The sequence below is a fragment of the Melospiza georgiana genome, chromosome 8, assembly GCF_028018845.1.
Source record: "Melospiza georgiana isolate bMelGeo1 chromosome 8, bMelGeo1.pri, whole genome shotgun sequence".
NCBI classification, from domain to species: Eukaryota; Metazoa; Chordata; class Aves; order Passeriformes; family Passerellidae; genus Melospiza; species Melospiza georgiana.
In genome coordinates this window covers 32,326,676-32,347,189 of record NC_080437.1, presented here as the reverse complement: position 1 = coordinate 32,347,189, position 20,514 = coordinate 32,326,676, and the positions used below count along the sequence as shown (strand labels likewise).

The window sequence follows — 20,514 nt, the reverse complement described above, 5'->3', positions numbered from 1 at the left end:
AACAATGAGAGGAGTAATTTTCTACCCTAAGCAGCTGAGCTGCACAGGACTTTCCAGTCAAAGCCTTGATTTAGAATAGCTGCAAGTAAGAGGTAAGTAATAGATTGGGTGTGACAGAAAAAATATACATCCGAGCAGTCTCTCAGATGGACCTGTCTTTGCTGATCAAATTCCAGTCCTTGCTGGCTAAATGGTGGAATTAAGGCACAGAATTTGTACCTCTACAAACTCACATAAACCCAAAGGCTTCTGTAAGATGCCCTGCAACTGCACTGAAAATTACTATAATGGGCTGTAATGGAGACAGGTTTTCTTCAAGGCTTGGACTAAACTTAGAATCAATCTCTGAGAGCCATCAGACACTTTTCCACCTTGAAGAATGACATGCATTACCTAAGAAAGCCTCTTTAATTTCGGTCTTGTCTGTTCGACGGATTATTTTCACCACGAAAATGACTGCGAGCGGCGTGAGGAAGGAAATTGCCTGTGAGAGATAACAAACACCATGAGTGAGAGCATCAATTCCTTCTCTGCCCCACTGATTAATAATTAGCTGCAGCTAGCTCCATTTAAACTGAATGATCTTTATCAAACTCCTGACCTTAAGCAAAGTGGGATGATTTGTCTTTGCAACTCCAGGGTGACGAGCACATTAATATTCCGATATAGCCCTCAGCTATAATTGATTTGTAATTGCCCAGAGATGCATTTGAAATGTCAGCTCCTCCAATGAAAAAGTAACAGTCCCTAAGGTCCACAAAATTCCAAAATACAGATTTTGGACATTTTTTCCTCAGGGTGCATTGCTGAGGAAGGCAGCCCACCCACCTGGGCTCAGTACACCCCTACTCAGACAGCAGCACCAACCGCTTCGAATTTTAAAATTCTCTTTATCTTTCTTTTTGTTTTCTTTTCAACTGTCATGCTTGAATGCATTGGGAAGATTGTGTCTTTATGATTCTTTTGTTTACAAATGTTCAGATGTGGAGCAAACTGCTTTATTTTGTTCAAACTCAGAAAAACAACATCTGAGAATCTACAGGTTTAGTCACTGGTTAAACAGAATATCCTGTAATTGTCAGTGCTGAAGGACAGGAATCCTCCTACCAGGAACCTGAAATGGCATCTGTGCCTCAGTGCACACATTTTATTCTCTTTTAAAAAAGTTAATATTACTGGTTGAGGTTTGGGTTTGTTTGTTTGTTTGTTTGTTTTAACAAGGCAAAAATTAAGCTGTAAATGGCACAAGGGGTGCCAGGTCTTAAGTAAGATTATGCTTTCTTTACTGAAGCTGAACTGGGCCTTACTCTTAAATAGCCTCAGTGACAGAAAAACCAGACCAGACAGATATTTTATGGCAAAAATCTTCTTTTTATGCCACAGATTAATCCCAGTCCTCACTTTATGATTTTAGCCAATCTGAGTAGGAAACAACACGAGAGTAGAATATGTTTGTGATTTTGGCTGTGCATCTTGCACCAGATTGTCCTTGCCTGCATATCCAAAATACTAACTCAGTCAACCATGCAGATTAAAATAAAGGCTGGAGTCTGTTCCCCTTTTCTACATTTAGGAAGGCAGGCACCAGAATTTGTGCAAAAAGAGGAGTCACTTCCACTTAAAATCTCCCCCTAAGTATGTGTGAAATTCAAGTTTGGATGCCAATGCCACATTACTGCTCCAGAAATATTCACTTCTCTCTCTCCTCATCAACAATTTAATTTCTGCTTTCAGACACAGTGTGAAATTAAAAAAAAAAAAAAATGAAGCAAATCCTAGAATTTGTAGTTTCATTCATAAAAATAAAGATTGCCACCAGGGGAAAAAAAAATGATGAAAAATATCTGCATTCCAGACTGAAGAACATGCAGAAATACAGCCAAGGCTGACAGGCTCATAGGGGTGGTTTAATGGAGTCAGAAATCTTTTGAACAAGCAGGAGCATCAGAAATTATCAACAAAGAATAGCATTCAAGTGGCAGCTTGCTCCAAACCACTTCCCCATCCATCTTCAGAAATCTGCTAAAACTGCAGATTTCCTCATATTTTACAAGCATGTGAATTTTTTAGGGAGATGAACTATTCATGTCCATGGTGCATTGCTGCTCCTTACACAAAAGCATTAGCTGGAACGTGTTCTTTATTCTGCAGCAAAATGCACACACAAAGAAATTTTGGCTTTTGACAGACTCCTTTTATTTATTTTGCAAAAAAGTTTCTCTATGGCTCATATCTAAAACAGATTTGGCAACATTCTAATGAGCAATACTCTCCTCAGATGCATCTCAGCTATGTTTCCTTTCCCAGCAGTGAAATATTCCTGCCTTGCCAGGCTTTTGTGAAACATGGACAAAATCTCTGTCATTAATTATTCATCCTGGCAATGCTGAAGTTACAGGGACACAATTCCACTTTTCCAAGGGAAAGCTGGCAGTTACCTGCACTTTGCAAGACAAGGAATATCCTTTGATAGACACAGAACCAGGCTCAGCTCTTCCCAGATTTTGCTCCCCATGCAGAAATCATCTTTGTCTAATTTGGATGTGCATTCACAACGTTTCTATTGAATTCAAGTCCCTCATAGCAAATAAAATAATCCAGTAAATCATAAATTCATACAGATTGCTTTCTGATAAGCCATGGCCATAATTTCAATATTGGAGTACGGTGGTGGCAACAAATTCTTTCCATAATGAAAGCTTGTGAGCAATGTTAGAGTAGGATTTTTCTTCTTTTAAATTTAAAAAAATAAGAAAAATATATAGAAATTACCCATATTTCTTAATTTAAGAAGCTGTTGATTGTTTAAAATCTGAACCAGAAAGAGAATACAGACCATACAAATGTTACTGACACAGAGTTGCCTCAAAGTTCCACCACCACAAACTTTGTCAAAATCTGGAGCTATGGGAACATATTAAATGGGAATATTATTATGGGAATATATTATAACTATATCCCAGAATTGTGCTTCCCAGTGCCTTATTCCCCTGGGGAATAAGAGGATGGATTAATGATTATCCCAACTGGCTTCAAAACTCATTTCCCCTCTGCAGCAAAACCCTGTGCAATGATTCAGTCTTGGTTCTTGAACTACTCTGTTACAAACACATCAGAGGAACCATGTAGGAAAGTAATGCTGAGCATGAGCAAAAACCACACCATTAAACTCAGTCTTTCCCAGCACAACAATTTAATGTTTGGCTTGGGGGTTGTTTTGTTTATTTGTTATTTGATTTTTGGTTTTTAAGTTTTTTGCACAGCTGTCTTCTGTTTCAGGAAAAACATATATTTTCTTCCATCCAAGATTAAAAAGTCCAAAATAGAGCTGCTTCTTAATGCAATATAAACAAAATGTTTCTTGTTTATAAAGGCAAATTTAAAAATCAGGCCTTCAGCCTCTGCCTTAGAAGGTTGGGATAAATGGTTGCCTGATATGCAGGAGGTGCCTTTAAATGGTTCCTTAATTAAAATTTCATTATAAATGAAGGATTAAGCATTTCTAAAAAAGTCGAATAGAAATTATATAGCTGATTTGCATTTAATCTGAATTCAAGTTTGAAAAGTAAAACCCTGGGTTCACTGAAGACTCAGGAAAAGGTGACTTTGAGGCAGGTGTTGGAAAGACTGAACTACCACTTTTACAGCCTGAACTAGAGCCATAATTTCAGCATTTCTGAGTTGGTGTGTTTTACTGCAGTCATATATAGAGATTATCATGATTATTAATCATTGCTGGTGAAGGTTATCAAAATTATGAAGTTTGATAACCAAATTCAGCCATCCAGCCTGCATGTGCTGAGCAGGGAAGAGCCAGAGGAGCAGTGACAGCAGGGCAGCTCTGTGATATATTTAGTGTTGGCAGAAGCTAAAACAAAGGTTTTGCCTCTAGGGAAAAAAAAAAAAAAGATTATTCAGAGTCCAGTATCTCAGTGCTTAACATGACTAAAACAAATTGGATCTCAAAATGTAAGCACTTAACCTTCCAAGAGCATGGCAAGGTTTTGTCAGGTCACACAACCAGCTAATTGAAAAAACTTCTCTACTAATTTCTCTCACATCCCTCTCAGCTACCACTGCTCTGAATCCTAAACTGAAAAATCAACATTTATAAATTCAGTCATCTCATAATGCTGCTTTTTAAAGACTTCCCATCATTTGCTACATTTTGGACAACACTGGCTTGGAAAAGAATTGACTTTAGGTTTAAAGGAACTTCCTCTACTCGTGAAATATTTCCTGCTGCTTATCAAAGGAACATTCACTCAGTTTGCAGCCATCAGATGCCCTTAGGTACTTACAAACATGAGCCGTGTGGGGATGTTGTCTGATTGCACCAAGGGGTTTTTGTACAGCCAGATCTCCTCTGGCTGGATCACTCGCTGGAATGGATCCAAAAATTCCGTAAAACTGAAAAAAAACAATGAAAGATACAAATTTTTTACAATTTGAAGTGATGACCAAAAACCCCCAGAAGAGTTCTGCTCATTTAGAATTTCTCCCAAACTTGACTATGACATAGCATGCATGAATTATCCCTATTAATAAATTGCTATACTGCCATCCCACTTCACTGCATTTTAGTAAGAAATTTTATAAATACACCCTTCAGAAAATGGGTTTTAAAAGTCTACACCTTTGAAGTTGGTCTACAACTTTATAAAAGTTCCATAAACATTACTGAGGAGAATAAATTGTTCTCTTTTTATTGGGTAAAATTGTGCAAATAACACTGTGAGATTAAATAAATCATGTAGTCATTTACTATCAATTTACAACCATGTATGCCAGCCTTTTATAATTATTGTTTATAATTCCTAAAAAAATTATGTAACAAATGTAAAAATATTAAATGCCTTTCAAATGTCAAGATTCAGACTTTGAAACACGACAGTTGCATTTGCAGGATCACAAAGCAAAAGAAAGAAGCAGCCCAGAAAATTTCTTCCACTGATAGAAAAAAGAGATAACTTAGAGAATATCTCCAAAAGAGACTTACTCCTAAAACAGGATGGGCTGTCAAGCTTAAGAAGAATCTAAGTCTACTAGAAATGTCTCATTCTATCAAAACATTTTTCATTTTGTTATTGTGTCTATTAGCCCTCTTACAAAGCAAAAAAACCCAAAAGAACAGAAAACCAAAAAAAAATCCAGAAAACCAAAAACAATCCACCCAAACAAACACACTAAAAAACCTCATCATTCTGTAATTATGTTATTTTGCAATTAAGGGCATCAAAATAAAATGTTGAGGTCCCATTGTTCTGTAGATAGTAATTGCTGTGGGTATCTTTTGTCACGCACTGAAAGAAAAAGCAAGAATTGTGATCTGTGGATGCAGCTGGAAGTTTCAGAAGCTCCTCATGACTACCTAAATTGTCTCACTTCATTTAAACCATCCTCCTTTTTCCACAGAGCTCTTCAGTGCTATTTAACTTTTCTGGGCTTTGAATTAATATCAGACACCCTGGGAAGTTTGGCTTTTGCTTTTCACTGCTCATTTCAGGTCTGGGTTATCAGGGCTCAAGGGATGGGTGCTGAGGGAGCACACAGGGAGTTTTCTGCAGGTTGATCTCACCTGATAAACCAGAGCCAGAACTCAGAGGTGTAGCAGCCCAAAGCTTTATTTACTGGAAGTTTTCCAAAGCCAAGGGTTTTAAACCTCTCCAAACCCAGGTTTTACATCAGGTGACTTTGTAAAGAGAAAAAGCCCAAAGCAATTTGCAGAGCAGAGTGAAATTAAACCATACTCACACATGCAGCTCTCCCCAGGGAAGAGAAACCTCAAAAAACCCAGCTGGGTCAGCAATTTCCTCAAGAGGAGCAAACCACTGCCTCTGCCCATGGCAGGGAGAGGAAGTAGGACACCTTTAAAGGTCTTTTCCACCCCAAACCCTTCTCTGACCCCTTCACCTGAGCACACTCAGACTCCCTGACCTCTTCTGCCTCTCCTTTCCTGCAGTAATTACACATCCTCTGAACAGAGACATGGCTCTCCCAGGAAAATCCTGGAAGCTGTGGGAAACTTCAGAGGAAAGAATTCACGCAATGATTATCTCTCTTTCTGTAACCATTGTTTATAGATATGGTTCTCCAGTGTGCTATTCACCAAGAGTGTGAGAGAGGATTCCTAAAGGCCAATCAGGTCTTAAATCCACCATTGTTTCTGTAAGAACTGCAGATTTCTAATAATCCAGTGTCTTTTCATGCCTTGTGATGATGGAGTCTCTGCGTCACCTTTGGCTGTCCCCAGAACTCCTCCAGTGATATTTTCCTAAAGGAAAACAACCAAATTTAAGGACCAAAGAAGGTCAAACACAGCCTTGTCACTTTTAACAATATTTCTGTTTCCTGTGCTGGCCTACATGGACAACAAGATTGTTCTGGGAGCTTAAGGAGTCTGGTTTTGCAAGGGGAATATTTGCTGTTGTGCTCAGCTTCTCCTGCCCAGAGTCTGAGCCTGCTCTCCCAAGGAAGGTGAACTTCAGAAGTGTCAAAACAATTTGTTTCAGTGTTTTCAAACTGAAAACAAAGCTTTTTGAAGTTTAAAAGACAATGGCTTGTGCAAGACATGAAAATAGGAAACATTTCTAAAGAACAGCTCCATATCACCCATAAGAACAATTCATTTTCTAGTTTTCAACAGGAAAAATAAAGGTCAACTCCTAGATAATGCAAGCAGGTTTGGTTACAATTTCAATTAAGAGAGTCCCAAAGTTTATTATTTGAAGTATTTCTGGTAACTGCAGAGAACAAACCACATACAAACATCTGAGCTTCAAGGTGATCACAACACACCAGTGCACTTCTGGAGAATTTGTCACATTGGATCAGAAATCTAATTAATTTGATGTTAGGACATTTGACATTGTGAACAAATGCCGCCAGAGTTAAAGGTTTGGGGCTCTTCTTGATCTTCTGTTTTCTGCCCCTCATGATGTAACAAAGTTGAAACTATTTTTGTTTCAATCGGAGGAATTTTTTAAAAATCAAATTCAGGTCTCACAGGAAACACACTGGGACACTGCAGATACATACTGTCATAAGATTTAATGCCTTTAAGAGCAAAATAACTCACGCTAAAGAGATGAAAATGTAATAAATAACATAAATAGGATCTGAATTCAGGTGAGGACTGATTTTTTGGATTAATATATATTAATATATACTCATCTGTACTCATATATGGAATGATTAATTTCAACAAATCCATCAATGACTGCAATTATTATTATTTTATGCAACAGCAGCAGTTCTGTATCCACTATATATTAAGTCTGATTAAGTTTTCATCTATTACTTTGACTTGTGTTCTGAATACCTTCCCAAAACTGTGTTCAAATTTAGTGCAACATAATGCAAAAAAACCCCCAGAAAACAAACAAACAAAAAAGTTTTCTGAAACTGGGCAAAATAATTTCAGAATCACTGGTGAAGGAGAAAAAATATAGCTGCAGAAGGCAGCAGATGTCTCTGGAAAGAATACAGAAATAGAAAGTAAACAGTTAAAGGAGAGAGACTGTAAAAAAAGAAATAACTTTTTTTTTATCTTCCCAAAGAGCTCAACTGCTAATTAAATTTTTATGCCAAGACTCATAAGAGAACAATTCTCTTCTTTTGTGAAGCATCACCAATGGGTGAGTGGATATGAGATTTCACTAGCTTGAAGGCAATTCCCTTTGTGCTCTATTAAACAATCATGAGGACACACTGGCTTCTAAGTTTCCTGACATTTGGATTTCTGTTCCTTTGTCCCAACCAGAAGTGCAGTCTATCACTATTCAAAAGTCAGCTCAAGTTTGTTTTAAGGACTAGATGTGATGAGAAATGAGTGCAGGCCTTGGACAGAGAAAACTGGTTTTGATCCTTTTGTGTTATGGCCCAAAGTACAACCTCAGCCGTGGAAGTGTCCCCTGGTGGGCCAAAAAACTTCCTTTGTTTTAGTACAGAAAAATTTTATCTTAGCTTTTTGGCCTTTTTTTCCTTTTTACATATTCACCCAACACTTTTAACAGCTTAGCAAGCAAGATTTCAAACACTTCAGTCTGATGAAGTCTTTAAGGCATAAAAGCATTTCCATTAACTTGGAGAGCCTTTAGCTGTGACTTTCAAAGGGAAAGAGGAGCTCAAACTCCATTAAAAACATCAATGAGCAACAGGTGCCCCAGTCCCTGGGGTTGCTTTGGCCATGGCAGCACAGAGTAAAAACGCTGCTCTTTCCCAGCTCTTCGAGGTACATTAACTTCATTTCCATTTCACAGCGTGCAGCCCTTCAGGATCATTTCATGCCAGCACCACATCCCAGCCAGAGCCAGGTAACAGCTCACTAAAAGCAGGTTTGTGATGTTGTGGGCTAACAACTGGGGGTTATCTTTTTATGAAACCATTCACTGATAGTGGAGGAATCAAACAGAGCATAAATATCTTCACAGAGGTTTTGACCTGAGTTTCCACAGCGGTTTTCATCCCCATAAGCAGCAGCAGGATATTGTGTGGCACCTCAGCTTATTGTTTCCACCACTGCCTGGCCCTCAGCTGCATGAACCACACCAAAGTTTAAATTTCTGTCTGGTCCTGAGCATCAGCTGAAGAGGGGTTGGTTGGTTGGTAGGAGAAGGGGGAAATTGAGGGTTTTTGCCTCTTACTTTTTGTCTCACAGACAAATCTTGTCCTAAATACCAAGTGAAAATAACTGAGAGGACAGAGCAGTACACATAGGATGGCAAAGTAGAGAATGAAAGAAACTTGGCATTGTGACACCCAGATTTTCATCCCAGACACCCCATGAATGTCCCTCCTCTTTTCTAAGCTTCATCTCTTGATAAACAGATTTTATCCTCAAATGGCTCTGTCTGCATGTCCCCACTGGGGCAAACAACAAAAAGATAACAGATGTTCATCAACTTCACTTATAAATCACCTCTGGGGGCTTGTGGGGAATAAATTTGGCCCTGACCACCATTCCCTGCCTGCAGAACTCTGTGTGAACAAACACGGCTGCCTCTCCCAAAACCACAGGTTAACTGGGACTCCTGGAACTCCATTTTGCATGTTTCTACAAGGATATTTCCTCCAGTATTCCCCAAACTGGGTCTCACAGCTAGTAGTGAAAGCTTGCCTGGTGTGCCTGCCATGTTCAATTGTGCAATCAGCTGTTCTGCAAAGCTGAGAGTGGTGTCAGTGGTGCTGAAGTTGGTAATAGTTGCCCTAATTACAGAGGCTGTGCACAATTCATAGCTCAGGTTTGCTTTAGGGGCTTCCCACAAGTGATCCAGGCTGAGAGAGAGCCCAGAGTTTGCATCAGCACTGAACACTCTTCACTCACCTTGGCTCACATTTGAATTCAAGACTTCAATATTTTCCCTTTCTGAAACACACTAATAGTGGGGAAAGCATTCATGTCATGTTATTTGATGTACCTGGAGAGATAACTGATTCTCAAGCCATGAGAAAAGCTAGGTTTGTTTTCTGCCTAAAAATAATATTATGAAAAAAAAAACTCCATAAATTCTTAGATGTTCTTTTACAAATTCCTGCAAAAACTGAGAAAATATGAAAAGCCTGAAAAGTTCTGCGGCTGGCACATAAAATTAACAAAACTGAAGGAGAGGGGACAGTGATGAGGGGAGATAGGAAGCAAAGCCTGTGGTTTATCACCCTGATTCTGCTCTCCAAGGAGCTGGAGCAATACAGCCTCTGAAATGCTGCTGCCTGTGGGTACCAGCACGATGAGACAGCTTTGTGCCAGCTCAGAGGTTAGCACAAGCAAAGAGATCTGAGCCATTTCATATCTAAAGTAATTTGGGAAATCCACAGCTCCTCAGCCATCAAGAAGGGTTCCAATACACCTGGCCAAGACTCAATTATGAATGATGAGCAAGGGAGAAGCTGGCATGAATTAAAAATATAACTTCAATAATATAAACTCTACTTTGATAGAAATGTTCTCTGTAGTTAAGGCACAACACTGGGTGTCAAGAGATTTGATGTTTCTTAATGTGACTTTACAAAGCAAGGTTGGGCAAACCATTCCAGTGTCAGTAACTCTGAATTCTGCAGTTTGTTTACTAACTGGACTTTATTAACTACACATGGCAAGTAGGCACAGCTGACAAACACCCAGCAACAGCTTTAACTTCTCCAGAGAAACCAAAGGAAAGAGTTAATTTTAAATATATATTATAATTTTAAATATATATCCTAATTTATATTGCACTAGGTACTGAATGCAAATGAGGTGTTCCCATCAAACAGACCTAATGTTTTATTGCTTCTCACAGACTTTCATGGAAATGTGTTACTGTAAATATCATTTTTTAACTGCACTACAACCAATTAAGTACTGTGCACTCACACTGGCACAGAAACATCAGTATCAATAAATTATCCCTTTTTAAAAGCTAAAAACTTTTTATTTTCCAGTACAATGCCATGCAGCATTTACACCTACTATTTCTGATTAACAATTTGAAATCCCCATATAGAGCTTTATTGGGACTGATAAAGACAAAGGGCATGGGCAATATTTTTGGGGTTATTACTTAATGTCACTGGCAAATAGAGGATTGGTTCTGGAGGGTAGCTTTAGCTTCAGATGAATCAGAATGACTTGATGGAAAATATTTCTGAATACTTTACATTAGCTAGCAATTGCAGTGTGACATTTAATTAGCACATATGCCTCCATTAGCCCTTCAGATATACAAGAAATCATTTTGATTAAGAAAAGATGGAAAATAAATTCTGATGTGGTTTTAAAACACACACACACATTACCACAGCTGTCATATTTCCCTGAAGTTCTAAAAAAAGAGTTTCCAGTATTTTCCTTCAGCCTTAGGTTTCCCAGATCTGCCTGACATATCCACTGATTTTACAGATTTATATCAGGGTAGAACTTTTTCCAAAGATGAATGGCCTCTCCTCCTTGCAGCCAACACTGCACCAGCAAGGAGGCAGCAGCTGTGGAGCCTGGGCTCACTTTAGAGCTCAGATCTCAAACTAAAAACAATGCAGGCTCACAACTGGAGTCCTGCAGCTTATGAAATCACACGTAAATGAGATATATACTTAGAATACATAATATGAAAGAGCAAACCAACAATCTTTTCACAATGCTGAAAAAGAAAGAACAGCCTGGAGAGGAGTTTTAGAAGCTAATGTTGGGTTTCTTTGCACTTCAATTATATTGTCCCTGTTTTCTCAGCATTTGAATTCTCTCTAAGTAAAAAATTGCCATCCTGTGACAGGGAGGAAAGGGAAAGGATTATCTGAGCATGCAAGAACAGCACAACAACAAGAGGTTAACACAGCTAGGAAGTTGTTCTTGTGCACCTGAGAGATTCCAAAAACTTCCAGTCCATGCATTGTCCTTGTTAGGGGCTGAGCCTTTGCTAGCAAGTGGAGCTAAATATCATTAAGCATCATTATTGTGAATCTAGTAAACTCCCATTCCATGGGAATAAAAGGGTTTCCAGGCCTTAGAGTACTTAATTAGCTTCAATGCAGCATTCTCAGCATCATATCTTCCTCACAGGAGTGGGATGTTTGGAAGTGGAAGGAACAAAGAGGGAACAGTTGGTCATGCAGCACTGCAGCTTTGATCAGAAGAGCAGGAGACAGGAGTGACTATACTGAGCCATGAAAAAAAAAATTGCTGCAAAATGAGTCTAAGTCAGGTATTTTGACTTGTTTTTAATTTTCACAACTTTCCTTGACTTAATATTGGAAGTGATCTCTTGTATTTTCGGGGTGCCCTGTGGCAGGAAGGAATGATGAATCGGATTCCATGTTCTCAGAAGGCTAATTCATTATTTTATGATTCTACATTATAAAAAAGAATGGTATACTAAACTGTACTAAAGAATACAGAAAGATACTTACAGAATGCTAAAAGATTATTAATAAACCCATGACTCTCTCCAGAGCCTTGACACAGCTTGGCACTGATTGGTCATTAAGTCAAAACAATTCACATGAAACCAAGGAAACAATCACCTGTGGGTAAATAATCTCCAGCCACATTCCAAAGCAGCAAAACACAGGAGAAGCAAATGAGATAATATTGTTTTCCTTTTTCTGAGGCTTCTCAGCTTCCCAGGAGAAAAAGCCTGGGCAAGGGGATTTTTCAGAAAATATGACAGTGATCTTTGCAGCTTTGCCTTCTGGTCAGCAGAGTATAAAAGAAACCATTGTGAAACAAAACCAACTTTGCTTTGGCATTGAGCTGCTCAGCCCTTGTGATCCCCGCTCACATGGAGCAGGGCTGCCCTTGGAAAACAAGGCAAGGAGGTCAGAGTTGCTGCTTGTTGTGTCAAGGTGCAACTCTTCAGGCCATCCAGAAATGTACCAGAAATAACCAACAGTGGGAGTTTTAAATAGAAATAACCAATTTAAATTTAAATAGAAATAACCAATAACAGCCTAGTGAAAACTTTTGGCTCCTGCTTTCATTGCATTATTCTTAGTTTATTTACTAAAAAAAATTATTTATGGTGTTAGCTGTTGCCTCTATCCTCTGTTTTTATAAATTTACCCTATGATACAAGATATTTCACAAAGGCCATTTAATGTGTGTGTTTGGGGAGGAGAAAGGAGAGGAAAACAAAATAATGAGTTGTGCAGCCATTAGAAGTGTCAAAGCTGGCAGCTGTACATCATCCTAAAGTGAAAAACAGAATTCATATTACAGGCTTAAATTAACTAAGTACATGCCTGAATAATGAACCCAAACACACTGCAGACAGTCAAAATTTTCCTCTTGATGTTTTTAATGCTTATTTTGATTACTTCTCAAACTGTTTTCAGTCAAACTCTCCACAGTTCCCTGCACAACTACACAGCTTCACAGCAAATTGATGGAGATGAGTCTGGTAAAGTTTCTTTTTTTTCCCTTTTTTTCATATCTGCATGTCACACACTATTGAGTATGTTCAGACCCAAAGGGAAAGTTGGGGTAAATTCACAACCATGCTGAGTTTCTCTGTGTGACAAAAGCTCCCCCTCCCAGTTATCTCATCTCTGTCCCTCCCTCATTCCCTCCTAATGATAATGCAGCACTCAGGCATCCCCTGTTCAGTACCAGCACAGTCCTCACTACACAAAAAGTTACAAGACACACTAAATATTATCCTTCATTCATTTTTAGCATCAATAATTCTGCCAGCTCTTTCCAAGTACTGGCTTTTCAAAGTCACTGACAGATTGGGAGACCATAAAGATCTTGATTTACTGTGCCAGATATGAGTACATTCTCAGCAGTAAGACTATAATTTTTATTAAATTCTTTCCCATAAGAACCACAGTTGTGCCCTGTCTTAACTGTGCTTAGATCAAAGTATAAGAATCAAATTATTAAAGGCAAATTTTCCCCCCAGGAAGCCTATCAGTAGCATTCTCCCTATGAAAGATCCTCAATCAGGCTAGAAGCAAATAAACACAAAGTGCCCAAGCCTGTGAGTAAATGGGATTCAACAACAAGATTCAACAAGAGACACAAAGTCACCATTTACTCCTCAAAAAATCTGGAGCAGATGCTTTGGCATTTACAATAAGATCCTCTTTTAGCATGTATTCAGCTGGGAGTTTAGCCATGGATATCCACTGTAAATCCCATCCTGTTAGCAGGACAATTACGATTCCTGCCATTAAATCCCCTTCTTTCACTCCCTCTTTCCTCCACACTCAGGAAACACAAATGAAATAATTCAGCTCCACAATCTAGAAGCATTGATACAACAGTCTGTAAAAATAATCTGTCTTTTGCTCAGACCAGAGTCTGCACAGAAAGACAGGTAGGTACAATTTCTCCTGAATAACTGTTATCAAAGTCAGTAAAATCCTACCCTACTCCAATAAATAAAGCACAGAACAATGGAATCAGAAGAATCAGCTGGCTGAAACACCAAGCAGCTGAACAGCAGGATGGCTCTGAGTGGATGCTGCTTCATCACTCCCCTCCTCAGCTAGGTGGGGGAGAGAAAATTCACTGAAAGGCACCTGGGTCAGAGTGAGAGCAGGCAGAGAGCTCTCAGCAGTTACTGTCATGGGAAAAACAGACTTGACTGAAAGAAACTAGTCTAGTCAGAGCAGGAAAATGAGAAAATAATACCTAAGCCTTAAAACATCTTCCCACCCCTTTCCCCAAGCTTAATGTGGAATTTTTTCTCCCTCTTCCCTTGCAGTGGTACAGGGGATGGGGAATGCAGACTGAGATCAGATCATCACAGCCACCCCTGCAGCCCCCTGCCCCCAAAACCCAAAACAGCCCCAAGGTTCCTGTGAGCTCCCTGGTAACTCACACACAGGGCAGGCACACTCACATTTTGTTCTGTTCCTCCTGTGACACCAGGTATTATTGGTATTTAGGGCTTTGTGTTTTCACAGTAACCTGTGCAGGACACAGAGCAAAGTTCAAATTCAGCTGACTTTGTGGCATATCAGGAGATCCATTCCAGCTCTCCCATCCCTTCAAAGGTGTGACTGACTCTGCTGAGCACTGGAACAAATCTGCTGCTCAATATGCAACCTCTGAGAGGTGCTCTCAGATCCCAGACACCAGAAAAGCTCTTTTCTACAGCAGGTCTTGCCCTTTCCTCTTCATTAACCCTACTCAGTGAATTAAACTTCAACCTGCACCACAAAACAAACATTTCCCTCACTTTAATCACATGTAAATTACAGCTTACAACGATGCACCTGTTTTAAAGCAGGTTAGCAAGCTTATTGATGTTTTCATTTCCTATTGTCATTACTGTTTGTGAAACTAACGCTGAAAAAGCTCCAAGACTGTTCAATGTGCTTGGCTACCTCATGACAAAGAATTTATCAATTAACTAAAGGATTAGGGTGAGAAAAAGAAGGATTGCCCTTGTTTTCTTGATGAGAAATGAAAGAAATTAAGAAATTAAGTTCAAGACTGAGGATCAGAAGCCAAAGATCAGGTTCCAAACAGAGTCAGATTTATGGGATATTAAAATTGAGAACAGAGGGCACAAACCAGTAAGAAGTGGCCAAATACCTACTTTGAAACATTCACTAGAGAGCCAAGGCTTAAGGGGGGCATTGAGTTCTTGGTCCAACGGATTGGTGTAAATTCACAGCATTTGAGTCAGAATGAGAAAATAAATCTTAATGTCTCATTCTGGTGATTTCTTCTCAAAACCATCTTGTTTTTGCCACCTGCAGTCACAATTTTCAGCTCAGTCTGTCCTCCAAAACTCCCATCCACAGGAGAGATAAAAGGCAAACCCAGTTTGGGAGAAGAGCAGTGCAGGAGTGCAGCACTGAGGAATTTCCTCGGGTAATTGATTTCCTGGCTGTGTTAACAAGACAATACACAGTATCATTTCTAAAGGCAACACATGCAGGATATCCAGAAGACAACATCCCCTGACAAAGAAAGCGACTTGAAAGAGCTTTGCACACCAAATTATTTCATGCATATTCATAACTTGATTAAAATATTAATACTGTAAACTTGTAAGAAACACAAGAGGCGCAGAAACAGCTTTTATTTACTTACACCAGCAACTGAACGTGGCACACACACAGAGGATGTCAGCATTGCTCAGTGCTGGAAACTCACACGTGTGCATTATATATCTGTATATTAGCCTGCAGATAAACATTTATTCCCAAGGGAGGCTGCTAATGAGACTCTGCTGTGGGGGAGATATCCAATTACTCCGAATGACATTTATATTTTAATCACATCACATGCACTGAAGAGCTCGAGGTTTGATGGAGCAATCCTTGAAAGACTTTGCCTTTTTAATCAATTAGCTCTCTAAACATCATTGACGTGCTGCTGACAAGTCCTTGGGTTAAATGTACAACAACACACACAAATCCTCTCTCCCTGCCAGGAGGAATCACTGGGGTCTTCTAAAACTTCTGAAACAGATGCAAAAAGTTTTCCTCCTAGAAAACACCTAAAACAGAACACTAACAAATAAAGACACCCCTCAGGCTCACTCTGAGCTACCACTCAGTAAATTCATTTTAGGACAGATGAAAAACTTTGTTTTAAGGGCAACACTCCTGTGTAAAACTATCAGACTAGCTCACAAATCCTTTTATAATTGGCTTATCTGAATAAAAGCAAGTCAGGCAAAACCATTTGCTTTCTTCAAGCAGCCTGTAAGTGACAAATGCCACTGCACACATGGAGATGAAAGTTTGGTCATTTTTAACATGTTTTAGCATTAATCAGGCATTTTAAGATGCTCCAAGTCATAGAAATAAGTACAAAAATGAAGGAAAACAGAGCTGCAAGACCCTAATTCAATCATTCTTCAAATTAGCATTGGATTTTTCCTGTAAACAGTACATCCTCATGGCTGGTATATTAAACAACAGACCACTTCTGCTTCTGAGAGTTTACATGAAAACCTCACTTTAAAAATAAAACTCAGTTCTGTACTCACAAATATTCCTTAATAAGTAAAAACCTAAACAAAAATTTGAGGCGGCAATTGATCAAAGTCCAGATTTGATTGGAAAATATTTGAAAGTTCATAAAGTAATAGTCAAGTTATAGCATGAGAATTTTCTTCCCCTTGTAATTAACAAACCACCCAGGTTCCATCAGATCACGTCAGCCCAATCAAAAGGTGCAAGGACAAATATTTTGAAAGCTAAAAATTAATTTGATAATTAAGAAACTGGGAGAAACTGTGGAGCAGAACAGAAATATCACTATCCTTGCAGTTTGTAACTTGCAGCTTGAAAGCTATTTTGCTGAAGGTACTCAAAGAATACCTATTTAACTTTGCAGCAAAGTTTGTATTTAGGTGGCTTCTTTTTGTTGCAATCACTTGGTTTTGGGTTTGGACTCATTGCTGTTTGGAGTTTGGGTTTGTTGTCTTTTTTTTTTTTAAACTCCTGCGTCTCAGTTTCAGGCAGACACAGTCCTTCTTATAAATCTCTCTTAACTAATCCCTCCTTCAATACCACTGAATCCTGAGGGCTAAAATGCCCTTTAGCACAGATCTCTGTGAGGGCAGAGAAGCTTGAGTTGCTAAATTTCAATACCTAATCTGGTCTTTAATTGCTAAATGAGCTCTCAGCAATTGCCACGAACACAACACCTAGAACTGAGTCAGTTGTTATCCTTATCCTCCCTAAATGGCTGCTGAATTCAACCAAATCAATACTCAACTACCAAAAATGTGCATTGCTTCTAAGGGTGCCCATCTGCAGGATGGAAGAGATCTTATATAACAAGTACAGGTTTCTGCCTTTGATGGAATGACTGATGTTGATAATTATGGCAACTGGAGGGAAAAAAGATTGCCAGTCTTAAACATAGAAAACATGGTTGTTCTTGATCTAAAATAACATTGAAATTGGCAATACATTCAATTTCAGCAATCATCAACAGAAGTTTTCACACCTCCATTTTTATGAAATGACATTTATTACCAAGCAAAGCTCCAGAGTGGAATGTGCACCTTTTTCTTGTGCTTTCTGTGGTACAAAACATGCCAGTCTATTGCTGTGAGTGACATGAGCTGTTAGGTTGAAGCCCAAAGACATCTGGGAGGCACAGATGCTTCAGAACTCTCAAATTGCTGTGGAACCATTCCCTTCAAGGTCAGGAGGCTTCTGACACTGCAAGGGCTGGTAATGACACAAAGCCATCCAGACCTTTTCAGAAAGAGCTCCTCTCCTGTCCAGCTCCTCATTTCCTGGCACTCAGCACAGGGATGAGCTCAGCCCCAGCTCATTTCTGCTAATGGCACTCCTCTCCCAGGGAGTGGAACCTGTGCAGCCTTTCCATTCCTAGAAATCTCCTCTGCAGCAGAGCAGATTCCAGTCCCAGGGTTTCCAATTTCACCAGTGAATGTTCCCTCCTGAAAAGATATTCCACTGAACTCAATGCTCCATAAAAACCTTTGCACTGGCTGGCTGTAAAACCACAGGAAACAGAGTGTTTAAACCTCTGCAGCAGAAAAGTTTCAAAATGTAATTGCCACTTTAGAAAACTGAGAGAGCTACGAAGTACTATTGCAATAGCAAAAGATCATTTCTGTGCTAATATTGTCTGAACAGGAAAGGTCTTTTCTTTTGGTCTGCCTAGAGATTGTATTCTTGCAACCATGACCAGCAAATAAAGTGCAGTTGTTCATGAAACTAAACACTGACCTGAATTTGGAACACTACTGTGCCCATCACTTTCAGATGTCAATGAAAGCTCTGAATGACCTATTGAAATACCAGAATTATTCCCCAGAATCCCAAGGAGGCAGGAGCTGAGCTGTGTGAAAATATGAGAAATTCTTCCACATGCATTTGCCATTAGGGTGACTCTACCAAGAGCTTTTCTGTTAACAACCCCTCCTCAGAGGATTTAGGAACCAAGGCAAAAAGAGTGGTGAAAATAATGGAGTCTTTTAAAGAGAAAATAAAGACAGAAGAGAAGCACAACCAAGAAATGACTGATTATGATGGCTCGTGATTTCCATATCATAGTAATAAGTTACATGTAGGGATCTCCTACAGGGGTGGTGCAGGTGATGAATTACACACACGATCATAAAGAATTGAAAGGTTCTGATGTAGCATCAGCCTCTGAGGTCTTTGCTCACCCTGTAATTCCATGTATTCCAGAAAGGAGTTCTGTTGACAGGAACAGGTCTACTTGCAGAGTGAGATGCAACTGAACTGACAGATATCAAAGGCACCTCACAGGGTTTTGTTGCAAATCAAAAGATTTGCCTCAATATTCAAGAGAAATGAGCACCGAGGGGGAAAAAAAATCAAACACCAGTAAATTGGACAAGTTATTAATTAACCATGAGAGGTTCAGAAAGGACTCATCAAAGCATTCAGTGTCGCCGGGTCTAACTCAATATCACAGCTTAACAGATGTCCTACCCTGCCTGCACCTGTGACCAGCAGCATCCATCCTCAGGAAAACAAACGAGCAAACAGCAGAATCTGATCCCGGTTCTGTGATGCTCCTGAGAGACCACAAAGACTGGGAACACTCATCTTTAAACATTAAGCAATGGAAATGCAAACTTATATAGCCTGGAACTTTTCATTGTTCAAATGCACGCAGAACGCAAACTGCATGAAAGAAAGGGCTGAAATACTCAAAGGAAAAGGATGCATAACTGCTTTCTCCAGAAAAAGGCTGAGGGAAAGAATGGTCCTGCAGCGACAGCTGCACATCTTTCAACAAGCAGATTTTCATGACTTTCCTCCCTGCCCAAGAGCGTGCGGAGAAGCTCCCAAACCCTTTCTCACACGTTCCAGCTCCCGCTCAGCCCGCGGTCCCCGCTCGGCCCCGGCGCTGCCGCTGCTGCCAGACCCGGCTGTGGGAGCGCATCCACAGCCCCGCCAGGTGAGACTTCACCCCGCAGACCGCAACAAACCCACCAGCACCTCTGAGGCTGCACTGTTCTGGCTGGTCGCTTTCTGCACACTTCTCCCACAAACAGCAGCTTCTCCAAGAAAAATTCCACTCGGCTCTTCGGCAAAACGCCGCAGCTGGGAGAGTTCCCTCAAAGACTCACCTGGGCGAAATATTCCACCCCCGAGCATCCCAGAGAGAACACCGGCAGCAGCTCGGGCTCCCGAGAGATGGCCGGAGCCCACCGGGCGAGCCCCGCACCTCCATCCCGCACCTCCATCCCGCCCTGCCCGCGGCACCCGGCTGACAGCCAGCCCCGGAGCAAAGTTGCCGCGGTGCCGCCGCCCGCCCGGCGCTACTCACACGAAGACCCCGAAGAGCAGCACCCGTATGCCGATCTCGATCGCCAGCTCCCGCATGGTGGGGCCGGCGCTCCGCAGCCCCCTCCGCCGCCTCTCACGCCCGGAGGCAGCGGGGCCGCCCGAGGCCGCCGGTCCCGGAGCGCCGGGGCCCCGCGCAGAGCCCGGCCGGGCGCGGCTCCGGCCCCGCCATCCCGCGGCCGCCGCGCTCTGAGGGCACCGCGGCCTCCGCGCTGTGAGGGGCGCGGCGCCGGCGCGGCGGAGCCCAGCGCCGGGGGAGGGTCCCGGTGACGGTGCCGGTGACTAACGCGGTGTCCCCGCTCGGGGGGAGGGTCCCGGTGACTAACGCGGTGTCCCCGCTCGGGGGAGGGTCCCGGGGATCCTGGGGATTTCCCCTGCCCGCCTTCCCGCCCGCCCCCGCGGCGCTGCCGAGCGGAGCCGCAGCCGGAGCCGAGCCCGCTCCGTCCCGCCCGCCCTTCGGGGCCGCCCTGCGCCACAGCCCAACGCGGGGAAGGGGCGCCGTGAGAGCGATTTTTGTGCCCCTTTCAGCGCAGAGCTCCCCGTCCTTCCCTGGAGGGCCGTGGACCTATCGGTGCGAGGGGCTGACAGAGTAGGGCACAGCCGCCACACGCTGGATTGCAGCTCCGGCCGTGGGCTGGCGTTCCGGTGCTCATCCCTGGCTCGTAATGAAACCCCGCGCTTGGAAAAGATGGAGAAGAACAATAATAAACGGGGCTGGCGGGAGGGAGCATCGCCGCGCACAGATAACACCGGTGTTCATAAAAACTCCAGTTG

General features: G+C 41.3%; 1 protein-coding gene across 2 annotated transcripts in view; it reads right to left on the bottom strand.

Annotated features, from left to right (window-relative positions):
* The window catches only part of PLPP4 (phospholipid phosphatase 4), a 46,323-nt gene extending 26,462 nt beyond the window's left edge, over positions 1–19,861 (bottom strand). The window contains exons 1-3 of one of the 2 annotated variants that reach the window (XM_058028675.1): positions 19,724–19,861; positions 4,302–4,410; positions 394–484 (exon numbers count right to left, since the gene is read on the bottom strand). In XM_058028675.1, the coding sequence (XP_057884658.1) occupies positions 394–484; positions 4,302–4,410; positions 19,724–19,779 (256 nt within the window). In that variant the 5' untranslated portion in view covers positions 19,780–19,861. The remainder of the gene's footprint in view (positions 1–393; positions 485–4,301; positions 4,411–19,723) is intronic. The other variant, XM_058028676.1, reaches the window with a different exon arrangement.
* Positions 19,862–20,514: the final 653 nt, after the last annotated feature.